Below are 13,197 nucleotides of genomic sequence, written 5' to 3'. Positions count from 1 at the left end.
TACGCTCCAAGGGCCTAGAACAGTGCCTTGGCAGATAGGAGGTTTGCAATAAATATTTACCGTATAAACATGCGATGGGCCCACGCTCCCAGGTAAAAATTCCACGTATCGCCTGTGCCACACTCGCCCCACACTGACCAGTGGACCTTGACACTGGGCCTAGGTTACATGCCACACCCTAGCTGGAAAACAGGTTTCTGCTTCTGTTTTGGAGAGGTGGGATTCACAAGGTGAGAGTTTTCCCCGGCGTGGACAGGTTGTTCAGATGGTACCAAGGCAGCCACAAAGCTAAGTCACTACCTTGGGCTACTGAAAAAAACGAAATCATATTTTTCATCAATTTCCTGTTTCTTTAAGTAGTGAATACAAGGAATGCATTCAAATTAAATGACAGTGAGGTGACAATTTATTAATACTTTCACAAAAAATACGAAGTTTATCTTCCGTCATGTGGGAGGATATTGGCTTAATTCGTATTATTATTCCCACTGATGTTTCACATAATGTGGGACATATAAAATGTACTGCAGATAAAAGTATTTTCATTCCAACAGAGAAGAAAATGACAGGTGCAAAAAATCAAGTTTAAAATCAAAAGAAAGTTATATCAAAACATAAAAGTTTCTACATTTCAAAAAATGTGACAGTGAAAATATTACTAAACTTGTGATGAGTGAGATATACTTTATGCTGAGCCTCTGAAACTTTTGCTTTGAGGTTGAATCTTCTGCTCATAAATAGTGCAAGCAGAGCAGACCTTTTCATATTCCGACAGAAGGCGAAGTTTAAGAGTCCTTTAGTTCAAATATCCATTAGTTGTTCTTTGTCAGAAACACTCTTTAGAGTGTAAAACAGAAGCTCTTATGAAGAACAGGTGTCCAGCAGCCACCGCCCTGTCTTAGGGGAGTCTGTTTACTTGGAAGCCTCTGGCACTGTCAAGATTCCAGAGACAACCATCTTCTACTCCGTACAGCTGACGTACAAGGACTTGAACGCGGCTCAGAGTAGCAAGCCCGCTATTGCCCAGGGGAGTGCGACTTCTTATATTTGTATATGAGCGCATCTGTTTTTCCAAGGCTAACTCTGTAGCATTCCACTGGCACCAAAGAGCCGAATGGTGGCATTCTGTCCAAGCACTCCTGGTTACTGGCTGCAAATGAAGATGACGCTGGCTCTGATATGGCAGCTTTTTCTTCAGGATTCAAGCACTCTGTGCTTCCAGGTTTATCCTTGCAGCTGCCCTTGGAATTCAAAGGGACGCTGCTCTCTTCACAACTTTTAAGGCGCCTGTGGTGATCTTCGCTAAGCAACAACACGATGGTCCCGCCAACACGAAGCACTCTGTGACAAAAAAAAAAATGGTAATTGGTGGGAGTATTTCCCCCTTTGTAGACAACACACAATCCCACTTTGTTTAAAATACTTGGTGTTTTTAATCTGAAATTTAATTTTATCTATTTAAATGAGCGGATTTTGATAATTAGGTGGTATCTTCCATAATGCATATTCATTATAGTAATTATGAAATCACCAGTACAAATCTGCTTTAATTATCTATTTTTACTCTGTTTAAAAGGCAAGCCTCCAAGTAATGTGTAGTCACAGTTTAATAAATGATTGCACAAAGGAAAAGGCAAATGAAAGAATCCCGAGGAATTGGCACATGTGAAAGGCAGCAGGCTGATGGCAGAAGAAAGTCACCAGGAAGGAGTGAGGACATGAACAAAGAAAGGGCAAAAGGGAAGATCAGAAAAAGAGGGGAAGACCTTGAAATGTCAGCTTGTGGAGAAGGATTCATTTTCTCAATCATCTGACCAAAGTCTGTAGGGCACTTCTGTGGGAAAAGTGATGAAGGACATACTGTCCCCTGAGTTGCTAAAGAGAGGACTGACCAGTGGGAGAGAGGCAGGGGAAGAGTGAAAGAGTGAGGTGCTGTGGGAGCACCTTAGGTGGGGCCCACACCCAGCACTGAGAGTGGGGAAGATCCCCAGGGGATGAGAATACCTGCAGCGGGTGTGAAGGACACGCAGGCGTGGGCCGGGCCGAGGGACAGGGCGGGACTAGAGCAAGGGGGGCGCTGGAGGCCGCGAAAGGAGCCAAGACAGGGAGCAGCGGAGAACAGGAGGCACTGGAAGTGCTTCAGCTCAAGGGCAGGTCAGAGGGGGCCGGGAGGAGGGGCAGGGCAAGAGCTCCATTTGTGCTGTGCCGAGCTTGGGGGCCGACAGGCAGCTGGACGTCCAGCCTGCAGGTGATGAGAAAGGTCAGCGCTCGAGGTGGGGATTTCACAGTTTCCAGCAGTAAACGGCAGATGAAGCCATAATGGGGCACGAGATCACCTGCGGTGGCAGAACAGAGAGAGGAGAGACAAGGGGCCAAGGAACAGACTTAACATTCAAGGAAGGAGGAGGAGCCCATGAAACAGCCTGGGAGAAAGTGTGGACCACGGTGATGTCATGGGAGCCAGAAGAGTAGAGTTTCAAGAAAGGAATGAAGAGTCCCAACAGCGTCAAATGCTACGGGACTAACAAGCGACGAGGGGATGAGAAGTTATTAGTGACTTAGTCGAGGGCAGGAGCCAATGCTGGTCTGTCGGAGTCAATGGGGGGCGGGAAGGTGAGGAAGCAGGGACGGCGAGCATAGACTTCTCTTTGGAGTAGCTTGGCTGCAGAGGTAAGGAAACCGGGCGGCAGCTAGAGGACCAAGACTTAACGGGAACCCCCTGCCACGCCCAGCAAAGACGTCAGGAGCTTAAGCAGCTTTCCCTTATCTAAACAGTCAGCCCGTCTAGACGAGTCCGCCTCCAAACGACATCACAGATTCATCCACTTCAGCCTACGCTCGTGCTTCTCCTGAACTAGCGCAACCCGACAGGCCTGGTTCCCATTCCTGTCGCCATCTCCCCACCTCCCCTTCCCAGTTTCCACACAGGACACAACTGCAAATCCCTGAGACCTCTCTCTCTTCCATTATACTTCAAAGACACTCCCAACTCCCACTTGCTTGCTTCCCTTTGCCCACTATGCTTTCCACACACCAACCTCCCTTCTCACATCAGGACGTCCAACCCTGTTGTTTGTGTGACACTGACAGCCACTCCCTTGTCCCAGAGGTCAAACACCATCTCCTTGGAGAGGCCTTTCCTGAGCATCTATCTAAGGTAGCCACTGCTTCTCTCTCAGTCACTCTCTGGCAAAAATGTCCCTTTTAGTTTCCTTCATGGTATCAATCATGATCTGAAATTATCCTGTTGATTTATTCATGATCTGTCTTCCCACGCTGGAGTGCCAGCCCCACGTGGGCAGAGGCTCTGTCCTGTTCATAGCCAAAGCCCCAGTGCCTAGTACAGCGGGTGGATATGCAAGGCCACAAAAGTGTCCTGGGAAGGGATGGCTGGATCTGGAAAGAATGAGGAATGAACAGGTTGAAGATAAGAATGAGAAGTGGGCAGAGAACGATCCTTGAGGAGGTAGGAACCAAAACACAGGCTACTGGGAGAGGAGGGGGCGAGATGAGGACAGATGTGGCTGTACCAGGGGACAGAAACAAAAACCATACAAGTATCTCTAAACACACAGGAGAAAACATCATTAAGATAATAAATGAGATATAATTTTTTACCTACCACATTAACAAAAATAAAAAGACTACCATACTTAGGATGGCAAGATTTAGGAGAAAATGAGTACTCCCAAAGACAAAAACTGGTATAACTTTTTTGACAGTAGTTTAGCAATAATGTATCAAAAATATGGAATGTACATAACCTTTGACCCAGCAATCCCACTTCTAGGAAATTATTCTAAGATATAAGAGTAGAAGCAGAAGCAGTAATATAATAACAGTGACAATAATGGCAGTGACAGCTAATATTTATTGAGTACTTATTATGTGCCAGCCGCTGTGCTAAATGCTTTGTATTATGTACCATTTAATCCTCAGAATTCAAGTATATTCTGTTAGCACAGCCATTTTGCAGATGAAGAAACTGAGGCACCGTGGTTTTAAGTAACTTGGTTATTACAGTAAGTTTGAAAAACTGGTGCAAAGATGTTCAGAGCGTTGTTCTTTATTAAAATGAAAAAGTGGGGGTCACCTAAATGCTCATCCCTATTATGTATACGGGCTACATAATGGTGTATCAGGTACATTATAACAACTGATCAGAAAGGAGATTCATGACATATATATATATATATTTTTTTTGCATTACGCGGGCCTCTCACTGTTGTGGCCTCTCCTGTTGCGGAGCACAGGCTCCGGACGCGCAGGCTCAGCGGCCATGACTCATGGGCCCAGCCGCTCTGTGGCATGTGGGATCTTCCCGGACCGGGACACGAACCCGTGTCCCCTGCATCAGCAGGTGGACTCTCAACCACTGCGCCACCAGGGAAGCTCTCATGACATATTTTTTGAGTGGAAAAAAAAAAGGTTATACAGTGCAGTAAATTAAGGATGATCCTATTTATGTATGGCTAGAATTGAAAACATGTTATCTATTTGTGTGTATGTCCATGGAATAATGTCTAGCAGGACATTCACCAATTAATTTACTATAAATTTTTTCACATAATGGAGAAAATAAGAAAGTAAAAATCACCTGAAATCCTGCCACTCAGAGATGAACATTTTTGATAAATGTTCTTCTAGGCAACTTTCCATGATCATATACACATAATTTCTTACTAAGAAAGCTATTCAGAAATTATAAAGCAACATTTCCCAAATTGTATTCCTCTGAACACTAGTGTAGTATGAGAGATTATTTCTTGCTAAAAAAAAAACCCCAAGAATTATGTGGTCAATAAGTTGGGGGAAACTCTGCATCAAACAACACAAAAGAGATTTCTCTTTTGCGTGTGAACCTGCAAGACTAGGGGTAGGTGATACAAATACCCAAATTATTTGAACTTGGAAGGCATTAGGCCTTAACCTTCTACCACTAATCTCTGTTCCAAGCAGTCTGGTATATTCATTTTTTTTTTAATGAGGTTTTTTTTTTTTAACATTAATTAATTAGTTTATTGTCTGTGTTGGGTCTTCGTTACTGCGCGCCGGCTTTCTCTAACTGGCGAGCGGGGGCTACTCTTCGTTGTGGTGCGAGGGCTTCTCATTGCGGTGGCTTCTTGTTGGGAGCATGGGCTCTAGGCGCGTGGGCTTCAGTAGTTGTGGTGGGCTCTAGAGCGCAGGCTCAGTAGTTGTGGCGCACAGGCTTAGCTGCTCCGTGGCATGTGGGATCTTCCCGGACCAGGGCTTAAACCTGTGTCCCCTGCATTGGCAGGGGGATTCTCAACCGCTGCGCCGCCAGGGAAGTCCTACTCACTGTTTTTTGAACACGCTTTTTGCTTCACTATTTACTCAAGAAATACTTGTTGAATATCTGTATGTATAAAACATGGTGTGGTCTCCTTTTTTATTCTTTGCAAATTTCTAAATTTCATTGAAATCAGGTTTCTTCCATGAATCCACCTCAAGTCTTTTGGGGATGTAGTGACTTCTTCCTTGAAGCTTAGCAAATTTAATTTCTAATTTTGCTCATCTGTTTTACATGGTTGTATTTGAGAGGAAAGCGCAAATATTATACTTCTCTGAAGCACTTTACATACGTGAAATTGTTATTGCTGAAATAAATTGAAGGAGGAAATAATTGACCAGCGCAATTATCTGTCTGGGAATTTAAAATTCTGATTGCATGTTCTTTCCTGAAGAATCCAGTGCTGTTTGACATTCAGGGCCAACTATTTCCATTGCCTATTGTAAACAGGTTTACTGACCTCTTGTATTTTTTCTTATTTTTACTAACACAATTCCCCCTCCATTCCCTTCCATTTTCTATCTAGAGTCTTAAACTATTGGTAAACCACTGGGAAAAAAAGGTATGTGTACTTATATATATTTATATACATCCCCATCTACTTTCCCAAAGCATTGGAAGTGGTTTACACTAAAAAAGAGCTAACAGCCCTTCTAGGTGCCTAGCACTGTTCTAAGAGCTTTAAATCCACTGACTCTTCAGGACAATACTATGAAGTAGGTATTATTATTTAAAGATTAGGCGCAGGGTGGTTAAGCAACGTGCCTGTGACAGGAGATCTATTGAGTAATAGGGCCAAGATTACAGCCCAGGTATTCTGGCTTCAAAGCCCGTGATCTTCACCACTACATTACACTACACGGCCTGTATAAAACCTCAAACCAGAAAAGTCAAAGGCCAAACGATAAAGGCTGAGGGCAGGTGGCAAGGAAGCTTGGTCACAGGAGCAGGGAAAGTTCCTTATGTACAAATACATAAACTTTGAACTGACTCTATGGAGGCCCCTGAATTATGTGGGAAATCTTGAATGTCTTCCTGACTCTCAGGTAAAGATTTAAATTTCCTGAAACAATGTGAGGGCAGTCATATCTATCACTGCCTCATTTTCAGTTACCTAGAACAAAAACCAAAACTGGTGTAGAGAAGGTGAGGCTGGTCTAATTTTACTAAAGCTGAAAAGACTGTGTACTCCAAACACTGCCCTCCACTGACTTGTGGAAATGTTTAAAATACACAGCACTAGATCGTCAGGTAGGCTAAGCCACCATCTCTGGTGCAAAGTTCAGGTTAACTGTAAATTTCCATATTAAGTGTAACATGCTCCCAGAGTAGTATCTCACAATGAGCTGGCTTCATAGTATACCTGGTGAGTTACCTCGCCAGCAAAGGCTGTGCTTATTAACCCTGGTGGCACAACAGAATCACCTGGGGGGCCATTAAGAAATACCAACGCCCAGATTCTACCCTGGACCAGTTAAGTTAGCCTCGGTGGGGAAGAGTGGAGGATGGGCATCAGTATTTTTCAGAAGCTCCTGAAATGATATTAAAATGAAGTCAGAGTTACAAAATCTCGAGGGGAATGTGCTGTCAGGCACATATAAGGGGATATAGGAGCTCAGGAAATGTCTGAATTACAGGTGCTGAGATCCCAGGTGATGTCATGAGTTAGGTAACTGCGTAACAGGGTTACACACAGGCTCGTGACCGTGTATGTTATCCTGCACCATCAAATGCTCAGTGGAGACAATTTAATATGAACTGACTCCTTATCCATGTCCTTTCTTTCCTCTGTGAAAGGTTCTCCCTTTTATCAACTGAAATGATCAGGAAAATACATATTCAGGCCTCACTGTTTGAACCTCTCCAAGAAATACTTTCCCTGAGGTTGACCTGAGAATCACTACATGAATAGCACCTTTGCATTTTCATTTAACAATCAACAATGAAAGTGTCCATTCTATGTGACTGAATGTTCTGTATGTAAATTCTGTTCTGCTCCTTAGTAGCTCTGTGATCTTGAGAAAGATCATCTTTCTGGGTCCCAGGTTCTCTCCAGTAAAGTGTGGGGGATTAACACAAAGGAGGTAGGGTTTTGGGGAGAATTAGAAGTAAATACGTAAATTAACTAGCTCAGAAACTGAAATATGTCATTGTTTTACATATTCAAATTTCAGGCAGTAATGAAAAATTAATATCTTTTCCTGAATAAACTTATAGTATGATGATATAGAATAACTATTTCAATTATAAACTTCTGATTTGAAACCTTAGAAAATCAAGCTATAAAAATTGGGAAATTACTAAAATGCAATCAAATCTTAAGAGCTACGATACATTCTGGTTAAATGCCCAATAGCTCAAAAATTGTGGAAATAAATTCAACAGCTCACCTTTCCATTTCTTGTATAATGTGTTTGATGTCTTTTCCTAACTTAAACTTTTTCCCAAATGGAATATCGGAAATAATAGTATCGACACTTTCTGAAGGCAGTGGTAATTCTGAAACACAAAAATGAGAGAATCTGATGACAGTAAGTTCAAACATCTGCAACCTAAGTATGAGAAAACTGAAGTACACTGGATTATTTTTGCATATTAAATAAAATTTTGGGTTGCTAATACTGTTTCTAAGGAATTACAAGATCCTGAAAGGCTTTCATAATCACCAAAGATATATGGCATAGTTGTTGTATTCCGTTCTTTGAAAAGTATTTTTTTTATATTGGTATAATAAAATATGACATAAGCAGAATTTTAAATTAACCAGAAAATTCAACTCTTTAAACATATTACATGAATAGATAATTACTAGATCCAAGAAGAAATATATTAGGATGTCTAGAAAGACCTTTTACAAAATTACGTCCTATAACTTTCATTTTTCTTTTCATGATCATATATAAAATTTTGCATGATCTATTTGTTTTTAAGAGAGGTGGCCCATAGCTTTCATTGTGGTTTTAAAGGAGACCCAAAGGGTTAAGAACATCTACTTAAGTCCTAAGACTAGAGAAAAGGCCAAACAATCAATAATCAACAAAATGAATATCATCTCTAAAACAAAATACAGTGTTTGATTATCAAATCCAAATTTCCTTCTCAACTTTACATCTTATTCTCAGAAATCAGATTACCATAAGGTAATCTTACCTACACCCAATCTTAACTTCCACATTTTCTGAGTAAACTTTTCACTTTCCAATTATTTTACTTCCACCACCATCTAAACTAAGTTAGATAACCATTTTTATTTTGGAAAGCATCTAATTCTATAGAAGCGCAATAGAATTTAAATACTCTTTACTATCTGAATACAATACAAATTTTTGTTGGCGGGAGATTTAAAAACAAAATAAAAAATCCTGTTATCTGGGAGAGTCTAATGAACACTTGCTGATCTTTCCTAGTTCTGACCTTACCCGAGATTAGTAGAAGAGCAGGCTGTTAGAAAACAAGTAACGGGATAATATTCTGTTCGGACTAGGCAGGAAATCTTTTCTCCATGTCACGTTTTGACTTCATGCCTTTGGTTTTAGGTTACTGATATGGGACACATCCATTTGAACACTGTTAACTATACTTTTTGTGAAACTACTGAAGACAATGTACAGACATGGTTATCAAACGTTTCTACACGAGGAACCAGGCAGTAACTTACTCCTGAGATTGAGCCCAAGTCTTTTGTCTACTTAAACACGCACATACATGAGCTGCCCATCTTCAGATTTGGTAACATTTTTTCCCCTTCTGGTTGGTGTCTATTTTTATTTGCAACTTTTCTACCCTGTATCATATAATTTGCTGAACTGCTTTAAATCATTTTAGAAGCTGAAGGAATAAACTTCGAGATAGAAGAGAGTAACTTTTTACAAAGTTCTAGAACTGAGTGGTGCTATCTTCCAATAGAACATAAAATAATCTGAACTTTCGTTGATGTGGCTTTTGTTGTGTAGCCTCTGGCGTCAGACAGCTTGCATTTGGCTCTGCCACTTACTAGCTATGCGACTTTGGGAAATTATTGCTTCAGTTTTCTCATCTGTAAAATGGGATAAGACTACCCATCTCAGAAGTTAACAAGCGAGGAACTCACGGAAAGTATGTAAAACAGTGCCTGGCATGTAAAGAGCACTCAGTAACTGTCAGCTATTGTCATTATTTACAATGTCCTCTCTGAGGTGTATAAGGAGATGACAGCCAGGTGGAGACCAGTGGGTCAGAATCCTTCAGGGAAGCTCTGCAGAACTTCGCAAGTCCTTGTCACAGCGCCTCAAAGGCCTAGGGGGGGCAACTACTTCCAGATGGGCCTCTTTCCAACTCACCTTCCCTTTAGCAGTGGTTCTCAAAGTGTGTCCCTAGAGAAGCAGCATCAGTATCACCTGGGAACTACAAATGCAAACTCTCGGGGCCTCCAGCCAAACCTATTTAGTGCGTATCAGAATCGACTGAAGGGCTTTGGTGGAACACAGACTGTTGGCCCCGCCTCCAGAGTTTCTGATGCAGAAACTCCGAAAATCACAAGCAGTTGACCCGTAAGATTAAACACGCAGTAAAATCTTTTAAATTATTAAATGTTTAAACTGTCTGTGAACAAAGAGTTTGTAATTAAGGAGATAAAATTCTGAAATAGAAACAGAACTCAAAACAAACAAGTAAATCATCTCTTTTTTACATCTTTGCAGGATGATTCAAGAACATGAAAAAATTTTTAAAAGACTGGTATGTCTTAAACAAAAACTGTCCTATTTACTCCCTCCTTCTGGGAGAAAAATGAGTAAGAACTGCTTAAAACCAGGATTATGGCCCTAAGATGTTTTATTCCAAAAGGTTTTAAGAGCCTTTAAGATATCTTTCTTTGTGTCTACTTAGACAAGAGACAAGGTAAATTGAGCACTTTTATAAAATTGGGCACGCCCTTTTTCTATTTTCTTTAATTGTACTTCTGTTTGTTATTCTTTCCATCGTCCAGGTTTATAACAATGGCATTCTGTCCTGTAATTCTCAGGTGTTCAAAATTAGTTGTGTATTTGATCCAATCCTCATGACCATTTTACTTTGGCTTTCTCTACTCCTCAGTTGGTTCTCTCTTAAATATCTGGATTTTATTAATTTTTTTCCCCCCTCAAAAGTGCTTATTAGTGAAATGTTGCCTGAACCTTTTTATATTTGAAAATATCTCTATACTAAAATGACATCTTGGTTGGGCGCAATATTTCTGGGTCCCACTTTGCCTCAGTAACCTTGTAGGTAGCCACTATTCCACTGGCTATTGCTCTACCATTTTGTTTCTTTCCATCACGGCCAGATTTTGAAGTTTATTGCATTAGATTATGCGCTTTCCTTATTTGGTTGCTGCTGGTGAAATTTTTCCCTTTTATTTATACTATTCTTTTTCTGATTTCATTAAATACAAGAGAATACAAATACTTCAATGAAGCTGAAGTTTCAATCTGTCTTCTTAATCCATAATGAGTCTTGAATATGCAAAATGTAGTTTGGCATCTGGATCTGGTCACCATTTAATTTATAGTCCAAACAGAAATCTTTATTTATTTATTGAAGTGTAGTTGATTGAATGATTCAGGTATATAGCACAGTGATTCAGTTTTTATATATGTATAAATATATATATAAAAGAATATATATATGTATTCTTTTCCAGATTCTCTTCCATTATAGCAAACAGAAACATTTTTGAGAACAAAGAGGTTAGAAATAAAATTATATACTTTTTGAGATATTTATTGTCTAACAAATTGGTTTATTATTATGGTGAACCTAAAAAATAACATATCTGGCATAGTGAAGTTTTTTTAAAATAATTTTTTTATTGTAGTTGATTTACAATGTTGTGTTAGTGAAGTTTTTTTTTGCAGTACGCGGGCCTCTCACTGTTGTGGCCGCTCCCGTTGCGGAGCACAGGCTCCGGATGCGCAGGCTCAGTGGCCACGGCTCACAGGCCTAGCCGCTCCGCGGCATGTGGGATCTTCCCGGACCGGGGTACGAACCTGTTTCCCCTGCCTCGGCAGGTGGACTCTCAACCACTGCGCCACCAGGAAAGCCCTGAAGTTTTTTTTTTAAATAAAAACTTAAAATATTATTTAACATTAAAAATAAGTGAAATACTTATTTATGGTCTGTACTCACATGCTGAGCAGTTTCTTGGATGCATCAGCTCTAATACCATGTCATCACTGGCATTTTTCAGAAGAAGGTAGTATTTTTGTTTGTTTGTTTGTTTTGTTTTTGCGGTACGCGGGCCTCTCACTGTTGTGGCCTCTCCCGTTGCGGAGCACAGGCTCCGGACGCGCAGGCTCAGCAGCCATGGCTCACATGCCCAGCCGCTCCGCGGCACGTGGGATCCTCCCGGACCGGGGCACGAACCCGCGTCCCCTGCATCGGCAGGCGGACTCCCAACCACTGCGCCACCAGGGAAGCCCGGTTTTTTTTTTTTTTTAATATGGACTTCTAAAATTTTTCGTACAGTTGCTTGCAACATTCTTCAAAGTTTCATTTTTACGGTTGATAGTACGGTAGAGCTCAGAGTAAATTCTGCTATATGGAGGAGACTCTCAATTCTATTTTTTTTCATAGGGAAAGTGTAAATATCTCAGCCCTCTGGTTCACAGTCTCTCCATTCAGAGTGCCTTTGACAAATATTTTCACAACACAAAACGCAATTAAGTTGTCTCTATCATTCTTTTAATTTTTATGCCAAATTTAGAGGCTATAAAATCTAAGCCTTCTCAATTTCATTCCATTCCATTCTAGAATATACATTTATCCAATTAAAATAAGGAAGCCATTAGAAGATTCTTCCTATAATATACCCAAGGTGTATTTACAAATTTCAGAATAAATACTGTGCATAATTGAGCTGTCACTGTTTTAATTTGTTCATTTCTTCCTTGGTGATTGTAGGGATAGATTTTAATGTCCAGTTGCCAGTTTTGTTTTTAATAACTGCGATTCATCAAAACTTTCAGAAACTTAAGGTTTTTGGCACTCCATTTGTTGAGTTCTTTGATTACAGATTTCCAATGAATTTTGAAAAAAATGCAACTGCAATTAGGCAACTTGTTTATTTTAAAAAGTTTATAGCACAATTATAAGATACCCTGGCTGATTTACAAAGTAATTCTTCAAAGGCTTCAACATTTTTTAAAACATTTAAGTATAGTTGACTTACAATATTGTGCCAATCTCACTGTACAGCAAAGTAACTCAGTTATACACATATATACATTCTTTTTTATGTTCTTTTCCATTATGGTTTATCCCAGGAGATTGGATATAGTTCCTCGTGCTATACAGTAGGACCTTGTTGTTTATCCATTCTAAATGTAATAGTTTGCATCTACCAACCCCAAACTCCCAGTCCATCCCACTCCCTCCCCCTTCCCCCTTGGCAACCACAAGTCTGATCTCTATGTCTGTGAGTCTGTTTTGTAGATAGGTTCATTTGTGCCACATTTTAGATTCCACATATAAGTGATATCATATGGTATTTGTCTTTTTTAAAAAAATAAATTTATTTTACTTTTGGCTGCATTAGGTCTTTGTTGCTGAGCGTGGGCTTTCTCTAATTGCAGCAAGTGAGGGCTACTCTTCGTTGTGGTGCGTGGGCTTCTCATTGTGGTGGCTTCTCTTGTTGCGGAGCACAGGCTCTAGGTGCGCGGGCTTCAGTAGTTGTGGCCTGGGGGCTCTAGAGCGCAGGCTCAGTAGTTGTGGTGCACAGGCTTAGTTGCTCCGTGGCATGTGGGATCTTCCTGGACCAGGGCTTGAACCCATGTCCCCTGCACTGGCAGGCAGATTCTTAACCAGTGCCCCACCAGGGAAGTCCCTGTCTTTCTCTTTCTGACTTACTTTACTTAGTATGGTAATCTCTA

The 13,197-nt window shown here is 40.7% G+C and overlaps 1 protein-coding gene across 5 annotated transcripts in view; it reads right to left on the bottom strand.

The window, feature by feature from the left end:
* Window positions 1–396: 396 nt before the first annotated feature.
* Window positions 397–13,197, bottom strand: part of THUMPD2 (THUMP domain containing 2) — a 45,667-nt gene continuing 32,866 nt past the window's right edge. For 4 of the 5 annotated variants that reach the window (XM_060026753.1, XM_060026754.1, XM_060026755.1 and 1 more), the window contains 2 exons: window positions 7,702–7,810; window positions 397–1,341 (listed from right to left, as the gene is read on the bottom strand). In XM_060026753.1, coding sequence (XP_059882736.1) covers window positions 1,017–1,341; window positions 7,702–7,810 — 434 coding nt within the window. In that variant the 3' untranslated portion in view covers window positions 397–1,016. The remainder of the gene's footprint in view (window positions 1,342–7,701; window positions 7,811–13,197) is intronic. The other variant, XM_060026756.1, reaches the window with a different exon arrangement.

This window comes from Delphinus delphis, chromosome 12, assembly GCF_949987515.2.
Source record: "Delphinus delphis chromosome 12, mDelDel1.2, whole genome shotgun sequence".
Lineage (NCBI taxonomy): Eukaryota > Metazoa > Chordata > Mammalia > Artiodactyla > Delphinidae > Delphinus > Delphinus delphis.
This window is presented reverse-complemented; position numbering and strand designations above follow the sequence as displayed.